The 17,697-nt window shown below is 51.6% G+C and overlaps 1 protein-coding gene across 8 annotated transcripts in view; it reads right to left on the bottom strand.

Annotated features, from left to right (window-relative positions):
- BCOR (BCL6 corepressor) overlaps positions 1-17,697 on the bottom strand; it is a 115,060-nt gene that overhangs the window by 2,265 nt on the left and 95,098 nt on the right. For 5 of the 8 annotated variants that reach the window (XM_077889580.1, XM_077889577.1, XM_077889581.1 and 2 more), the window contains exons 5-14: positions 16,937-16,990; positions 16,270-16,456; positions 10,199-10,459; positions 9,506-9,850; positions 8,605-8,930; positions 8,009-8,263; positions 3,416-3,582; positions 1,905-2,050; positions 1,324-1,401; positions 969-1,125 (exon numbers count right to left, since the gene is read on the bottom strand). In XM_077889580.1, the coding sequence (XP_077745706.1) occupies positions 969-1,125; positions 1,324-1,401; positions 1,905-2,050; positions 3,416-3,582; positions 8,009-8,263; positions 8,605-8,930; positions 9,506-9,850; positions 10,199-10,459; positions 16,270-16,456; positions 16,937-16,990 (1,976 nt within the window). The remainder of the gene's footprint in view (positions 1-968; positions 1,126-1,323; positions 1,402-1,904; positions 2,051-3,415; positions 3,583-8,008; positions 8,264-8,604; positions 8,931-9,505; positions 9,851-10,198; positions 10,460-16,269; positions 16,457-16,936; positions 16,991-17,697) is intronic. The other 3 variants (XM_077889583.1, XM_077889582.1, XM_077889584.1) reach the window with 3 other exon arrangements.

The following is a 17,697-nucleotide window of genomic DNA, read 5'->3' as shown; positions in this document are numbered from 1 at the left end:
CGTCTCAGGGTGTCACGGTGCTGCCAGAACTGACACACAAGGACCCACTCACTCAGCCCTGGCCACAGCTCAGGTCACCACTCTCCAAGGCGAGTGCCTCACTCCTGTCACCGTGGGCAGCCTTCTGTATCCCGGCCTGAGAGTTGCTCTCGGAGGCCCCTGGGGTCTTTCCTCCCCGCCGAGACCCCCAAATGGAGCATTATAAATGTGGAAGGCTGGCTGGCTCGCGTTCCCTTCCCCACACTCTCCATCCCCAACCTCCGGTGCTTTTGGGAGGGAGTGACGCTTTGGAGAAGGAAGGTGTTACATTCCTTCTGTATGCCCTGCCACGCTTTATGATTTCTATTACTAATAAAATGTCACCACAACGGCTATGTGTTTACAACTTTGGAGCCTGGGGAGGATGTTACTCATTAAGCACCTGTGTCAACACATAGCACAACAGTCCCCTAATGTGCACACACTCCCAGGGGATTGGTCATCTGCAGCCCCATGGCTGGACCATGGGGGCAAGACTGGATCTAACCAACTTGGATGACGCTCAAGAAGATCCCAGCTAATGTATAATGTTCTTTCCAGCTTTACACGAGAGGTGGTCTAGCAGCATCAGCCAACAGATCTCAAATGCCTTGGAAGGTCCCTAAGGTGGCCTGTTGTGGGGGGCTCCTGAGGAGGACCCAAAGAATTTAGTGACCTAAGGATCCAAGGTGCCCAGACTCTTCTGTGAAATTCCAGTCACTGAATTCAATGTCCTTTGGGCTCCGGGTAGGGGTCCTGTTAAGGGCACTTACACCATGCTGTACTCCCCCTCCACACCTTTTCTAGAAAGGATTGACTGCATTATGTGGGGTTTGTGGGCACTGAGGATTCATTCACCCACCCGCCCTCATCTGCTTATGGGGCTTTCTGACTCCTGCCACCTCAGGAGCAACCCATTGAGTTCTCAAGCACATGATAGTCATGCTCACCCCTGAGCGACGGACACTTGGATGTTGTAACACGGTAAGAGGGGGCTTTCTGAAAACTCAAACTCAAACACATCGCTGTAGGCCTCATCGTCGTCATCCTGGTCCTCTGGTCCTGGGGGGTTTGCTAAAACATCATATCCACTTTCATCATCTGGTTCTGATGGAGGGCAAAAGAGATAAAGAAATCAGTAAGCTGCCACAAGATTTCAGCTGTTGTCAAAAGAGGACTCTAAAAATTCTTGCCCAACTCAGCCCTGCTTACAGCATTGGCTGCCCACTGCCCCTCACCCACACCGGGGAGAAACGTTCTGTAACTCATTCACTTGCCACTGAACTCAAAAGAACCACTGCTCACCACACACAGAGCTGCCATAGAACTCCCAGGAGCCATTGGAGTCTTCGTCACTGCGACCCTGTAGGTCATTTAAGTAATCTGGAGAGAGAAAAACAAGGTAAGACCCACTGGGGCAAATCAAACCCTGGCCGCCTTAGGGGAGGCATGGGGAGGTCACTGTTAGGGCTGTCATATCACCTACATTCCACCTCACAGCGCTCCCTCTTAGGCATGCTTCCAATACCTTGCTCTTGGCCACATGGGACCAGAACCTGCATACCTGTCCACCTGCCTTCCTGATGGGCGGACTACCTTTCCTGCCCCTGGCCCACCAAAAAGGCTACATTGGCAAGCTAAGAATTTTCTCGGCCCTCACAAGCAAAGACAGTACACGTCTGAATCATGTTATCCCTACTCTGATAGACAGGCTTTCCCCAGGAAGCAGAACTTAAAGGGAGGAAGAGTGGGCCCTGTGGGTTGGGGGGTGGGGGTGGGAGGGTCACTGGACGGAAGTGTGTGAAGAAACCATCTATGGTTGAGTTTTTTTTTTTTTTATACTTAGTATGGTTGAGTTTAAGACCATTTCTTGAACTTTGTCGTACCTGTTAAAAACTTTTCCATGAGTTCACTGTGAGTCATTTTCATGATGGTTCTACCTGAGTACGTAGCCAAAGTGGGGTCAGCACCATAGGAGAGGAGCAGGCGGACAATTTCCAAGTGATCATTCTCAACAGCGTCGTGGAGAGGTCTAGGAGAGACACATGGTGGGATGGGACCTGTGCCTGCCTCCCACAGGCAAATGGACGTGTGTGCACCAAGCCCCCCGGGCACACTATTTCACCAAGGAGGTGCGGTGTGTACCACTGCTGCCACTCCAGATAGGGAAACTGAAGCACTATGAGTGGCCTGAGGTACAGCAACAACTTATTCTGCTATTATTTCTATGAGTAACCCTTTACAAGGCATGTGAAAGGACAATTTCAAGCCTAATTTGCAGATGCAGATCTATTTTTAATCCAGGGCCCAAGGAGGAACTCAAGCCATTAAAATGAAACTCTTTTCAAAAGAACTTAAGTAGTGATAGACTGGAAAAAAAAAAAAAAAGAATTTATAGGGGGCAAAACAAACAAACAAAAATCACACCATTATAGAAGCCAAACACCAAACAATTGTTCTACCATTAAAAAAAAAAAAAAAAGCCTACTCGTTTTTAAAAAAACTACGTACAAAGTGGAGCCTCTCCTGAAAGCCACACATGAGCAGCTTAGAGATCAATGATCAAGCCTCTGGCCCAGAAGTAGAGTCCCTGGGGCAAAATCTCAGGAGGGTAGAGTCCTCCAGCCCATGTCCACCGAGGTCAGAACATTGCCCTCAGTCCAATCCTGAGGGAATGCTATTTGGAAAGTAGCAAGATACCAAATATTTTTAAGTTTTGCTAATTCTCTGCCTGTCGGGAAAGCCCTATGCCCACCTCCCGGTAGCATCCCATGTACACCACCAGGAAGACGCTTGGGGGACTCCAACCTAGGAGTCTGACCTGAGGTCAAGGACAGGATAGGGGACAGGCCTGAGGACGTGGGTGGACATGGCAGGTCCTACGGGGCCAGTGGCCATTGGCCCTCTGTCTGTATTCCTGAGACTATCAACTTACATATATTTTAAATACAGCAATTTGAGAGATGCTGACAGAGTCTAGGGTTTTAAAATACAACATCTGGGCCCCTGGGTGGCTCAGTGGTTGAGCATCTGCCTTTGGCTCAAGTTTGTGATCCCGGGGTCCTGGGATTGGATCCTGCATCGGGCTCCCTGCAGGGAGCCTGCTTCTCCCTCCACCTATGTCTCTGCCTCTCTGTGTGGGTCTCTCATGGATAAATAAATAAAATCTTTAAAATAAAAGACAAGACCCTCAGTTATTTCACGCAGGCTCCAACATCTTCAGGGACTTCTGTCCAGGGGAGCTTTACTAATTTAAAAGTCCTATCTAAATTTGCCAGAGAGGTTTGTTCAATTCCATTCTAGAAGACTCCGCCATCAACATGCTTAGGTTATCACCTTTCATCTTTCCTTCGGGGGTTTTCCCCATGCCCTCCCGGTTCCTCCCACAGCCACTGACCTGGTTCCGTCCTGGGCACTGCAGTTGACGTCTGCGCCGTACTCGAGGAGATGTCGCACGATGTTGAGCCACCCCCTAGCACAAGCCTCATGGAGGGCGCAGTAACCCGCATTGTCTCGATGGTTCACGTCACAAATCTTGTTCTCCAGGCAGTACAAGACCACCTCCTGTGGGTGGAGAAGAGAGAGGTACACCATCAGAGCACTGCTCAACAAACCCTGTGAGGGTGTCCTGTCCATAGCCTGGCAGTGCCTACTCTCAAAGATGTGCATCCCTGGGGCTCAGAACCCCTGCAACACAGGCGGGTGGGGGGGATGTGCTGGCAAGGCGGCAAGAGCACATGTGATGGAGTGAATGGGTCCATTCAGTAGGTGGTAGTGTAGAAAAACACAAGTCTAGATAAAAGCGTGGATGACCGATGCCCAGAGATTAAATCAGCTGGAGAACATTCCTTCACGTAGAGGGGGGGTGGGGGGGGCCAGGTTTGGTTAGCCAGGTCCTCCCAAGCTCCTGCTTGCAGGGTAAATAGGGTAAAAGAGACACTCTCTCTTTTCACCACATATAACATCGAGAAAGGACACCAAATGCTTCAGATAATCCCACTCTCTATTCTACCTCACACCACCCCACTTGGAGAAGAACCAACATGTAAGATTTTCATAGTTCCTTAAGTTAAGGACAGAGATCCAGAAACCTGTACGCTGCACCCTACACGTCTTGAGAACTAAATAAAACAAGTCTACACACCCCCCGCCCCCGTATCAGAAGGTATCCTGTGTCAACGGTTTGCATTAGAATCACTGTTATTAATCTGACTTCTTTGGTGTGTTAAAATATTAATATGAACCGCTCCCAGTAAGCAGAGCAGTAATTTATTCAATGTTTTATTACCTTGATTAAGAAAGTTTTCAAACACACAGAACAGCATTTGCTACCAGAAAACACACCACACTGTTTTCCTACAAGTCATGCCCAGCAGAGAGCTGTCAGGTTCCCAGAGCTGCAGGTAGGCGGGGCCTGCCTACACTCAGTCTACTTGCTAGTGGGGAGCTGGACGGGGTCAGAGCAGGCCTCCCTGGAACAACTTTTAAATAACTCATCTGTTAAACCTAAAACTGGGGTCATTCCAGCCACCCACAGATGTAAGGTGGGATCTGCAAACCTTCTGTGCCCTTTCTGGGACCCATCAATCAAAAGTGACCATATACTTGGGAGTTAACTAGAATGTTCCATATGTTCACCCTGTGAACCTAATGTTGCATGCTGGTAAACTTGGCCATCGATGCCCTGTTGCTTCAGGTCCTGCTTCCAAAACAGGAGGAGGAAGACAGGAGGAGGAGGAAGACAGGAGGCATGCCCACAGACGCGTTTCTTCGTTCAGACCCCAACCTGCCAGAAAGCCCACAATCCTCTGGGCTCCCAGGCCACCTGCCCCAAGCCCTGGTATCCAGGATACCGCATGAAGCTGCTGCTCTTTTAGCAGGCCCTCACTAGCCAGACTCGAGTGGACGGCTGCAAGCTAATGAGTTGTGTGCCCCAGCCAGGGAGAGGCCTTGTCACGTGGCTCTGGGATCAGGTCTGAACGCCACCGACTGCTGTGCGCAGATCAATTTACCCGGGTCCCGGCGGCCTGCCTGGTGTCCTATCAACCCAGGGTTTATTTGCTCTGACAATTATGGCCTTCACCTGGAAACCTTCATCGCTACTGGGCGGGTATGAGGGAACCTAGAAATGAAAGGACAACGAAGCTGATGGGTAAGTCAACTCTCTTTTCTTGGAGGGTGGCAGGAGAGGCAGCTGTCACCTGCCGGCCAGGTCGGGCTCTTTGCCCATCATGGGCAGCCCTAACTGAACTGTGCTATTTAGAGCATGTCTTATTTTCCCCAAATGAGTCCATCACCTGCTATCCCACAGTAAACCTTTGGGACGGCAGGAAGGTTAAGGTGGTACTATTCTCATTCAACGCTTGAGGAAATTGAGGTCTGGAGAGGTTAAACCCCAAGTTCAATGAAGGTGAGGTACTAGATCTACAGCTCAAGTCGACAGGTAACCAGTCAGGAGGGAAGATCCTGAAGGTCCAAGAGGGCCCCTGTGAGAGGGATGCAGTCCGGCTGTGATGAGGCCCACTCTGTACACTCACCTTGCAAGGAGGGCAGTGGCCTCTACAGTGGTTGATGTCACCCACAGGGACGATGGCTACGAGGCTGGGCCAGTCCTCTACCCAACACAGTTCTTGCTTTATTTTCTATGCTAGACATGGGAGTGTTTGAAGGGCAGCCCACCCATTTCCAAACAAAATTAAACTGTTTTCGTTGGACAATTCTCTGTTAAGCGGCTATAAGCCGAATGCCATTAACCGCAAAATGTAACCATAAAGGCCATAAACCCGACATTGTTAATTAATTAAATGCCTCATTAACTTTTTTAAAAACATGATTTATTCAATTCATAGAAAATTTAACCATCACCACTAAACGCACAAGCATGTGGTTGCACACTGGCATTTTAGCCTAAGAAACAGAAGTCTTTTTATCAGGAGGGAGAGCTTCAAGTGTCTCTAGCCATGCAAAGTGGTCTATTTAACACAGAGGGTGTTTCTAAACCATAAGGACCAGATAACCACAACACAAAGCTCAGACAACCTTCTATGACACATAGTATCTCTAGGTAAGCAGAAAAATCACAGTGGTAAAGATTAACTTCTGCAAGACCCTCCCCAAATCAATGGCTTCGCAAAACACGCCTTTACTGGGGTTAAACAAACTGTCCTTCAACATTCAAAGATTCAGACTGTCAAATCTAAGTGGCCACCATCCCGACATTTTACATCCTGCCCAACGAAATCCTAGAAAGTTGGGGGTTAAAAGTGAATAGTTAAATGTTCGGCATCAAAACTGGTGATTTGTGTAACTTACATACTGAACTTTAGCTGTGAAGGGGTAAACCCCCCCGAGTTGTCCTGACCTAAACATTCCCAGGGCTTCAGACACTATCAAAACCTGTTACGAAAAAAAAACAAAAAAAAAAAAAAACAAAACCTGTTACGTAGCTTAATGCGTGGATTGAGTAAGGGCTCTTCCGTCCAGGCCCGAGACCCCCTGAGTTCCACAAAAACCAAGATGGAAACTTCCTTAGAGGACAAACAAGGGTCTCCTGAGGTTTCTGGTCCCAAATGGGGATTGCTGGAAATGTCAAGTTCAGAGGGGAGATTGGGAGCCCTGCCCTCTAAGGCAAATGGAGCAGGGTCACCCTCCTGCTCTCCAGTGTCTGCCAAATCACAGGTCCTTTTTCTCAGCCATGACCAATAACGAGCGAACGCCAGGCACCTGGGCTCTAGCTCAGCGTGTAGAGTATCTGCCCTGTCCTCTTAAGTGCTGCAGCTCTCAGCTCCCAGGAAGCCAACCGTGCCACGTGGGTTTCACCTCCCCTAACCAAAGAATTATTCCAGAGTTCTCTCCCGGCAATCCACAGATCTCTGGAAGAGACATGTCGGTGCAAACGGTAACACAATTAACTGACAACCTAAACTACCCCCAAACAGAAATCTGCTAGGGCTTCTTACTTCCTACCCAGTCACTTCCCTGGGGAAGGGAGGGGAGTGGGTGGCAGGTGGAAGGGGCTGGGTTGGGGTCAAGCTCCCCCCTACAGCAGACAGAGGCACAGAGCTGGCCAGGGTATGGGGGCCAGGACTCCGGGCAAGTCCTGGGAGCCCTCGACGGAGCCCTGGGCCGGCACAGGTCTTGCCACCTCGGGCCTCGTCCACACCTCCACACTTAGCCTGCTGAGCCCCGTTTTATTTGCACCATTCAATTCCCAGAGGGCTGATGCCAGCATAAAAAATGCCTTTGCCCTGTGGGCTATTACATCACAATTTCATCTGACAAGTGTGGTGGGGAAGCCGTGCAGGGCAGAGGGGGTAATCTATCTCTCAGAGGGCAACTCCAATGTGAGCGGGTCTTGGAGAGCAGTGGGGTGGGGGAGAGGGAGGGGGTGGTGAGTCTTAGGCAGAGCCAGAGTTCCTCCCCCTCAGGCTCCTGGGCCCTCAAAAAAAAAAAAAAAAAGACCCTTCTCTTCTGGTGTGCCCCCCACCGCACCCTACCCTACAACCCCTACCCCTGCCCAGACATCTCCCACCTCCTCCCAACAGGGTCCCCGCTTTGCCTGAAACAGCAGAAGCAACCCAAAATAGAGCTAATAACTTCTCTCCCCCTTGCTAATCAGAATCCAAAAGGGCTCATTAAAATTCCCCCAGTCGCCAAGCCCTGGGTTATGTCAGATTTTATATCAGAGATAAGTGAGCGAGACTGGAGGATGCCGAAGCAGCCTACCTGCCTGAACACGAACTGAACATCAGAGAGGCCTTTCTTTTCACACGGCGATTGAACAAGCCAGCAAAGAGACGGGAGCACGAGTGGGGCTCACACAAACATCCTGCTGGAATATCCAGCCTGGCCCCTGATGTGGAGGGGGCTGAGCCCCTGCCCTGGGGCAGGCGGCGGCGGCGGGGAGGGGGGGGTACCCCCACCACCCCCAGCCTCGAAGGAGCAACGAGGGTCAGGGGTCTTGGAATGCAGGGCTCCCAAGGCCTCTCACCTCGTAGCCGAGCCTGGCGGCCCGCTGCAGGAGGGTCTCGCCCGCGTTCTTGTTGACGATGAGTCTCCGTGCTTCTGGAGGCATCGGGCGCGACTGGGTGGTCTCTGGAGGGGAGCTTGAGCGTGGCAGCTGTGAGGACTGGGAAGCTGGCAGCAATTGTTGCAAACGGTCGAAGGGCTTCTGGTCCTGCTTGGCTGGTGACAGATCGTAGTCGGAACTGGGCTCAGGCCGCTTTCTGAATCTCCGGACAGTCACCTATCACAAAACCAGGCAGCGCGGATGGTTAGGTCCGGCTTCCGACACCAGCTTCTCCTCCCCTCCTCCCCAAGTAACGGACCGGAGTGGAGGCAGGCATTTTTCCCTTTTCTTTTGTTTGGGGGAGGTGTGGAGAGGGGCCAGGGGTGGGTGGAGAGAAGGGGTTTCATTCTTACTAGTTTGAAACTTCATCACCAGCCTGGAATGGGGGGGCAGTGACTGTTAGGGGAAGGAACCTGGGAAAAGGAAAGCCCCGTCCTCAGAAGCAGAGAGGCGGGCAGGCGGGCAGGCAGGCAGTGCTCTCCCAGGCCCAGCGGGGGAGCAGGGGGGGCAAGAGGTACCTTGCCATCAGTGTTCTCCACATAGTAGTCTCCTGTCAGTGACAAGCCCTGCCTGGGCTCCTGAGGGATCAGATGCTTGGTTTTGCACAGTCTCTTCCCGGATGGTTTCTCGCTGTTGTCGGTGTATTTCTGCAGCAGGGAGGCAGCCTGGCAATCCTCTTCCTCGTCTGTGCACAGCACATCTGTCTTCTGGCTTTCTTTAATTTTCTGCTGTTTGGCAGGCGGCCTCGAGGCTGGCGTGCAGCTTGGCTGAGTCTGCTTTTTGCCGCTTGCATTGGTGGATGAAAGGCTCTTCATGGGCGGAGAGCCGGAGAACACAGGCAAGCCTAAATCCGGAGGGGGTGGCGGGCGGGAAGGAGGGAGGGGGAGAAGAAGCGGGCGTTACACAGTTGTAGCCGATGCGGAAAGAAAAGCCCATTGTTAGCACTGATCACTGGAGCGGCTTCAGTTTTTAAAGATATACCAATTATGTTTCCAAAGCATTAATATTTTAATTATCCCACATTGAAATGGCAAATAGGTTAACCCACAAAACGCCGCACAGCCAAGTTTCTTCAAAGGACTGGGACAGGAGGGCAGGAGCCCAGCCCTTCCATATCTCCCACCCCCACCCACAGGGGGTGGCGGGGGGACCCCTGGCCAGCCCCTCAGGGTCACCCAGACTGACTTGCCTTTCCTGCCCAGCGCCGGTGAGCAGGAACTAGGAAGCCAAGCTCCCTCCAGAGCCCCTCACTGTACACTCATTCCCAAGGGCAACTGGGGGCTGGAAGGGCCTCGGGGGAAAGCACTCCCCCGGCCACATCCCAGGCCACCCATTTCTCTGGTGTGCTCCCGGGGCCTCTCCCTGCAGGAAGGCAGGTGAGCCACCATCCAGGGCCAGGGTGGGGTGGCCTCTGCATACCTTGTTCATTGTCACTGGATTTGAGGGACTCCTCCGACCAGCTTCTGTTGCCTTTGGCCTCGGCCCTTTTCCTGCTGGGTTTCTCTTCGGGGCTGTTATTGCCCTGGGCGGTGACCTCAGGCTGGGTGGCCTGGGTCACTTCCTTCCTGCCCTGGCGGCCAGGTTTGCTCTCTGCTGCCGACACCTGCTGCTCCCAGCGTTCTCTAAGGTGCAGCAAGTGGCGTTGCTTTTTAGGATGGAGCCCTGTTAATTCAATGCACACCTTCAGGTTGGTCAGCTCACTATAATGTGGCTCTTCTAAGTGGTTAGAGGAACTGTTTGTCATTTCCCTCTCAGGCCAGTCATCTAATGGAGAAATAACTACAAATTAATCAAAAAGCCCCCTGGGGGGGAGGGAACAATCTGTCTTACACATCACTAAGGGGGTGGGGGAGGGGAGGGGTGGGCCACCAAGTCTCTCGGGAGGGGACTTATTCATCTTTGGCCATCTTTGGGCTCCGACTCCTGCAGCTGGCTTTGGGGCCAGGGCAGGCATGAGCGGCTTCCCCGGGGCTCCAGGGCGGGACATGGGGGACCTCCACTGCTCCGCACTAGGGACTTCCCCTGGGCGCCCCGCGGCTCGGGTGGGCAGCACCCCTTGTGTCCATCCACCTCTGGCCACAGGCGCAGGCGGCCGAAGCCGACCAAGCTCACCTTTGGACACTCGTCTCCGCTTGGCTTTCAGCAGAGGGTCCTCCGGCAGCTCTTCGGCGGCCGTCTCAGTGTGGGTGCTGTCACCTGAGACTTTGCGCTTTCTGTCCAGCCGGAGGGTGGGGCTGTGTGGCACATCCACGGCCGCCTGGTCAGCGGGAGGCTCGCTCACAGGCTGCCTGTCCACGAAGTATTTCTCCACAGGAAGATCTTTCTCCTCTGGAGCTTCAAAAGGATCATGTTTGTTTCCAGCACTGTATTCACCTGGGGGAGGGAAGACAGTAGCACAAGGAATGAAGGCCCAAAGGTCACCACAAGAAGGCAGGAGCTCCCTGCCCACGGTAATCTGCCACCAACAGCCCACTCTCCGGAAGACCCGGGGCGCCTGGCACATTAGAGGCACAAAGCCCACCGAGACAGAAGGTCCTGAAGGAAGGGCAGCTGAAGAGCTTCAGCAAGTAAAGCAGAAAGTGAGGCATGTGCCACACTCCGCTTTCTCTACCTTCTTATGGTTGGGGCACAAGGAGAATTGGAAGATGAGGCATCGCCACAACTTCGATAGGCTTAGGTCCCTTCTGGGGGCCCTTTCCCATGACGGGGCAGGCAGGAGGGCAGGTGATCCCACAGGAAGATCCAACCAAGCTAGGGTTGACCCAAGAGATCTCTCGGAAACATTCACTGAGGGTATTATTTTGAAATTAAAGGAAAGCTATGTAATAAAAAGAACAAATAGCTCCTCCATGTCATCTGCAGAAGGGACTGCATCCATGTCCCCTTGGGTCAACTGGAAGATCGTGAAGAAAGGGGGCTGGGGAGGGAGGGAGTGCTGGCAGGCAGAGAAACTGGGGGCCCAAGGGCAACTGGGAGAGGAGCTGGGGGAAGCCAAAGGAGAGGTTTCCTAGTGTGCGCAACAAGGGTCAAGGGCAGTTTCGAAGAAGTCAATCTGATTCACTACGCATCCCGTGTGTCTCTCACATCCGGGGAGAGAAAAAGTGTATTTTACCCCCGACACCTCAATGACACCATGCATACCCACGGGGACACCAGTTCACCCAAGTGGCACCCCTTTCAAGCCTTCCTTTAACATGCAAGCACTGGAGGACTTCCAAACACAAGGCTCCGCCCCCTTTCAGTGTTGGGGTGTCTTGTTGTGCTAAGGCCTGTAGTTGCTGAGCTGCTAGCTCCAGAGCTCCCTATGCCACGTGGGCTCCTTCTGCTCAACCAAGCATGGCCTTGGGACTTGGGACCTCTCCTTAAATCGTCTCAGCTTGACATCATGCACAGGCGGTGCCCTGGCCCAAGAAATGGTTCAACTTCTTGGGTCACCTTTCATCTAATACACAAATAATTTCATACTCATCACCAAGATGTTAAGGAGTGGGAGTTTCGTAGTTCGGTTAACACTGAGAACTGCTCGAGTCTCGAGTCCATGTCCAGATGAAGTCACAAACACACTCTTCATATGCTGACCCCATTCCTCTTCCTATTTCCTCCCGACCCCTGGCCACTTCGAATATCACTCCTGCCCATCGGGCTCCTGCGAAGAGCCTGTTTCTCCCTCTGCCTGTGTCTCTGCATCTCTCTGTCTCTCATGAATAAATAAATCTTAAAAAAAAAAAAAAAAACCCACCAAAACCAAAAAACAAACATCACTCCCGCCCCAATATGCGTTTTCTTGGGGACATCACCACCATTTAGTGATGGTCAGCAGTTTGGGGGGGGGTGTGTGTGTGGAATTTCTCCCTGGCCTTGGCTAGCCTGTGCGCTCAATGGTGGAAGGACCCCACCACGTGGGTCTTCCGTCACCGCAGCATCCCAACACAAAAGCTCAGTGGCAGCCGGGTTGACCGCCGGCCTGGGTTGGGCCACGGCACGCAAACGGGGCAGGTTGTGCCTTGCATGCCTGCTGCTCTGTGACCCTCTTAACTGCTCTAGCAGTAACAGTGCTACTTTACAACTCGGCCCCCTTCAGCTGTAAAGTGGGAATATTACTGCAAGCTGCCTCCCGGGGTGGGCTTCATAAACACAGGCTGAGCCCAGCTAAGAGAAAGGCTGGAGAAATCACTCTAACAACAGACGGATGCCAAGACTGTCAGACTAGCTTGAATGTTAGCCCCATTGCATGAGATTTTAGGAAGTGAGCCCTCCTGGTTAACACCAATTGACGTCTCTGGTCGGCCCATCCAGAAAGCCCCGTGGGAGGTGCTGGGGATCAGCTAGCTTTCAGAGCCACCGCGTGCTAATTTTAAAGTCAGTTCAGTATATGTGTCATCCCTCTCCCCACACCTTAGGTAGGAAAGATGGTTCAAACCAGGTGACTGGAAAGCAGGGGTAACTGGGAGATGATGGGCACCTTCTAGGGATCACAACCAGGCAGTGGCTTAGCCGGCCTGGGGCCCTGGCCACCTCGGCTCACACCCGACATGCACCCTGATCAGTTAAGCCACTCTCCACCCCAGTGCTTCAGAGGTCACTTCCACATTTTACACTCTGGCTGCGAGTCTCACAACTACCTGTATCGGTAACAGCCCCAGTTCTTTTCAAGACACACGTCTTGCTCAGGGAGGCTTCTCACAAGTTTTCGCCCTGCCTGCAAACTTCCAACAGTGCGGCTCATTTCTATCTCGCCTACCTGGCCTCTCGCCATGTCAGCAAGCAGTGACTGGAGACCTGTCTCCCTGTTCCTGGCTGAATGACAGTCCCTTCTCCCCCAAGTGGGCAAGAGCCTTTCCCCCTCTGGTAAAATCTGCTTGACAACCTTTCCCCAGGCTAGGTACATCTATCCTCTCCACAAATCTCAAGGCTCTCGGGGCCAAGATCCCAATTCAACTCAGTGAAGGCCCGCCTCACCCCAAGGCCTCACGCTAGCACAACCTTACCCGGGCCAGTAATAATTCTCAAGAGCACCCATCATGACTGTCTGAGATACACATGGCCACGGCTAGGGGGGCAGATTCCATGTCACATGCCTGACCCAGAGCTCGTCGATGAAGCTATTCTAGCCACAACTCCCAGGAATGCCCTTGGAAGCAAAGGAGACGGAGAGCTAGATACACAGGGGTCCTAACCACCAGGTCTACCATCACTGCTACAGGGAGCCCTTCTACGAGTGGGAAGGCATGTGTTCTTGGTCACTGGACCTAAGCAGATGTGAATGTGGCTGTGTTGGGTGGCTTACCACTTGCTCCCTGCAGCGAGGTCCCATGACTCACAACACATATATCCCATAGTTTATCTCAGTTGTGCCACTGTACTGCCTCATAGAAACCTTGCCATGGTGACATGTAAATGTCACCGTGGCAACAAAGCACCCTCCCCACTGTCAGCACCCCCTCCCCTGTGAGCCCAAAACAAGATGGGAGGGTTCCCCAGGATGGAAATTCCCTCCTCTGCACGGAACTATAGCACCTCCAACAAAGGCTAACTTTGTGGAAGCTCCTGCCCTCTACCAAACTCAACATAGTTTACAAACACACAGGTGCTCAGTCTGAGAAAGAGAAGTTTCGTGAAAAGCCCCTTGACTGAGGCTTCTTCCAGGTCCTGCCCAGGCACTGCCACTGAGCAGGTCCTGGGTCTGCCCCAGTCAAGTGGCTGGCAAGAGAGACCATCACTCTTGGTTCATAAGGGTGCGGCCAATTATCTCCTTGTCCCTCCCCACCTTCAAAAGGCCACTGATGGTTCCCCTATTAACAAACTTCCAAGTTTGAGAAGTCTCCTGAGGCATCTGTCAGACTTCTAAAATTAAAACTTAATCCAGCCACCCCTACTACCATAAAGAGCAAATGAAAATCCTGATGGTGTTTTTGACTCCATTTGCTCTTCTTAGGTCAGCCCCTCCCAACAAGATGCACCCATGCCTGGGCAGCTGGGGCCACGCAGGAAGCACCTGCCATCTCACAAGCTCCTGGGGGCTACAGGAGTGGAGGGCTGCCTTGGAAGAGGGAAGGCATCTGGAAGGCATCCTGTGCCCTCTTTGTCGCCCCTGCCCCTCCCACATCCCTACCCCAGCTGCCATGTGCTCAGCTTGGCTCTCTGCCATGTGGACACCCGTGAGGGGAACCAACGTGGAGCAGGGCCCGAGCCCCCATGGGTGCAAGACATGAGGGCCAAAAGGACCAGAAGGCCCGTTAATTTGCAGCAGAATGGATCCAGCACCTACCATCCTCTGGATGAGGAGGTGACAGCAAGGACAATGGCTTCTCTAGACCAACCACAAGCCATGAGTCCCCAGAAGGTTGGGGATGGTGCCCCGCCTCCTTTGTTGGGCCCCCTTCCCCCACCAGGTCTTTAAAAGTGAGCCCATTGGTCTGAGCCTGGAGGGACTCAGGGCAGCAGAGAACGGAAGCCTTTCAGAGTCATCTGGGCTCTGCTCTCCGTTGCCTAGATTGAGCGCTCAACTCCAGGTTCAGCAGGAAAGATGGGGAGGACACAAACTTCCCTGGGAAGAAAGCCAGGGTGAGTGAGATGTGAAGAGCAGCAGCCACCCTGGGTCCGGCCACGTTACTGAAAAGCCAGACAAAGGGTGAGGAGACTCCAGGCTGGCTAGCTTCCTGCTCCCTTCCTCTGGCCTATCTCCCCCGTTTCCTCTTGCCAGAGAGGCACCCACCCACTAACTTGGTTTAGCCCACATCTACCCGGTCTCCCGGAGACTTCCCCAACAGCTGGGCTTAGGGGCAAGTCCGGGAAAGAAAGAGCTGCCCAGACTGAGCATCTGGAAGGAGGAAGGCATTCTTTGCTGCTTTACCCAAGAGCAGCTCAGACCCTCCATACTCCCCTATCAATGCCCCCCTTCCCCCCCCCCCGTGGAAACATAGGCAAATCTTTATTACTCCAGGTACATCAGCGTCCCCACCACTGACCAGCAACAAAAACTCCCTTCTTTTGAGACTTCAGTAAAACAGACTGGTCCTGGTGAGGCCTACCCAGAAACCAGCCACAGGCCTTTGACCCCAGAGCTGACTGGGGGGTGGAGGGAGGAGAGGGCTGTGCTCCAGGGAGTCAGAAGCGCCCTGTCTGGGACAAGTTCTCCCAAAACTCCTTTGGGCACCGATGAACTAAGTAGGTGCACACGGGAGACACCAAACCTGTGACATCCAACATCTCACAAATTCACCTCCCACCCCTATTGTCCTGTGTCAGGAGGATCCTGCACCCACTGTCCCCTTGACATTCAGCCAGATGCCCTAACACCACCACCAGTGAAGGTTCCAAGGTCTAGAGTGGGCTGCAGGCCTCGTGCCTGCATATGTAAGAAACGAGGAGAAACACCTGCTCCACTTGCTACCCACACATCCTATTGGCCAGGGGAGTCTCTGGCCAATCCCTTTGAGCAAGTCACACTGCAGTGGGTGACCAGCTGCTGGGCCCAATGAGTGACTTGAGAAAAGCAGTAGCTTTCTTGCCGTTTTGCCTCCCAGGCACAATACAACCTCTGTCCGGTGGGAAAAACCCCCTTGTTTCTACCACATCCTCGGATCGTGTGGTCAACATCTGATGAAGGCCAATGGACCTGCCACAGAACATCATGATCTTATCTCTGTGGTGCCCTCATGATCCTCCATCCCATTTTAGCAAAACCTCTGCCTTTGGAGGGAGACTAACCGCAGCCTCCGTTCCATGGGTGACCGTCATCGTGGTGGGTGGCGAGTGCCTCTGGCTGGAAGTATCATTCCACTGCTACAAAAAGGAAGGGAAGGGCAGGGAACCGTATCTGCACCCGCTATGAAACAGAACACAATACACACGCCGCGTTTCTGTCTCCTGCTGTCATTATGCTGCTTCTATCGTATCAGACTGTTACTAACTATAGAACCGGTGTTTCCCTAGGAAAGGAGATGTGTCCCAGGAAATAATCTCGCATGGGTACCTCATCCCTGGATATCACCACATTCAAATGGACAACCGGCTCTTCACTCCTCAGAGGGCAACAGCGGACTGTTTCTCTCAGCAGCCCACTGGCCATAGGGCTAGAGCAGCAGAGTTGCTTCCCATAGCCTCCCTCAGCTCTGGGAGCTGTGCCCCCCCCCCCCCCCCAGCAGTGCACCACCACACATAAGCTGCTTGGGGTTACTTACATCTCTCATTGTCATTCTGGTCGGCAATGGCCTCTTCCAGGGTGACTGACTTTGGCTTTTTGTCCTGATTTCCTTTCAACCTTTCCCAGTCGGCAGGGCTGAATTTGCACACCTCGGAGTCTTTGGTTGTTGGGTGGCCACCTTCTCTCTCTTTCATCTCCAGCTCTGAGAAGCGCATCATTGCACGCTAGAAAGAGAACGGAGACGGGGAAAAAAAAAAAACACAACACCTTACCATAAAAGCTATTTCGTTTGCCTTACCTTAAAGGAAAATAGTTTCAAAGAAAAGTTTGCCCAAAACCAACCACAATTTATGATACAACTGAGATATTTTAAAATGTAATAGATAAAAATGTAAGAGTAGCTATACGTAAGTAATCACACATTCTTTACTTATAAAGCCATATGTATATAGATATATATGCGCTGTGTATGTATATCCATACATACACCATGGCACAGAGACATTCTCTTTTGAAGGTAAATAAAAACAAAACAAAAACACAACGCAAAGAAAACAAAACAAAAAACACAACAGAAAAGAAAACAAAATGCACAATGAATAAAGACGACCATGGCCCACAAACTTCCCTTCGTATATTTGGAAATGAAATTTAACTCAAAAGGTTTATGTAAGATTCTAGTAATAAAAATTTGAAGAACTGACCTCACAGTAAGCAGCGGGTAGACATAAAATACTGTCCTCTTGTAATCCTTCCATCTATGTAATTAAAATGGGCACTCAATGGATCATTTAGATAACTTCATCCATTTTTATAAGCATAAACCAATTTTTTTCTTAACATTGCAACACAATTTGGCTTTATTTATCTTTTAATTAAAAGTAAAATATCTTAAGGAAATTCCTACACAACATCTATCATTCACTAGCAAGTTAAATACAGACTATCCCTTTAAGCGAGCTCTTTTTCTTTTTTTGGTGAAAAAAAAAAATTGCACGAATCCCACAGACATGCGGCTGCTACACACCTCCACCAAGTATCACGTAAGGCATTCTAAGCAGCACTGCTAGGTATTATTCGTTAACGTACAGTAATGGCAGAGAAATCAAAGCAACTGATAGGTAAACGTCATGCAGTCTTTAGCTGTCCTTTGCAATCATTAATACTTCTGTTAGCAGCATCTGAGTGGAGTTCTCTCAGTATCTACAGAATTTAACTTCAAGTATCCAGACACATGAACCTCCTAAGTGCTACCACTCACGTCCCCGTACCGGACACATTTCATTACATTTACTTGACCGTAAGCTTCATTAACCAAATCTGCCCGGTGCCCTGCCCTACCATACTTCCCCCAATCCACTTTCCACATTAAAAAATAAAAAAAATAAAAAATAAAAAAAAGAACTGACAACTGGCAAAGTCACTGAAATTGGGGGTGGGTGGGGGTGGTGGGCTGGGCGGGGGG

This window comes from Canis aureus, chromosome X (assembly GCF_053574225.1).
Source record: "Canis aureus isolate CA01 chromosome X, VMU_Caureus_v.1.0, whole genome shotgun sequence".
Taxonomy (NCBI): domain Eukaryota; kingdom Metazoa; phylum Chordata; class Mammalia; order Carnivora; family Canidae; genus Canis; species Canis aureus.
The sequence above is the reverse complement of the archived record's forward strand: the minus strand, read 5'-3'. Positions and strand labels throughout refer to the sequence as shown.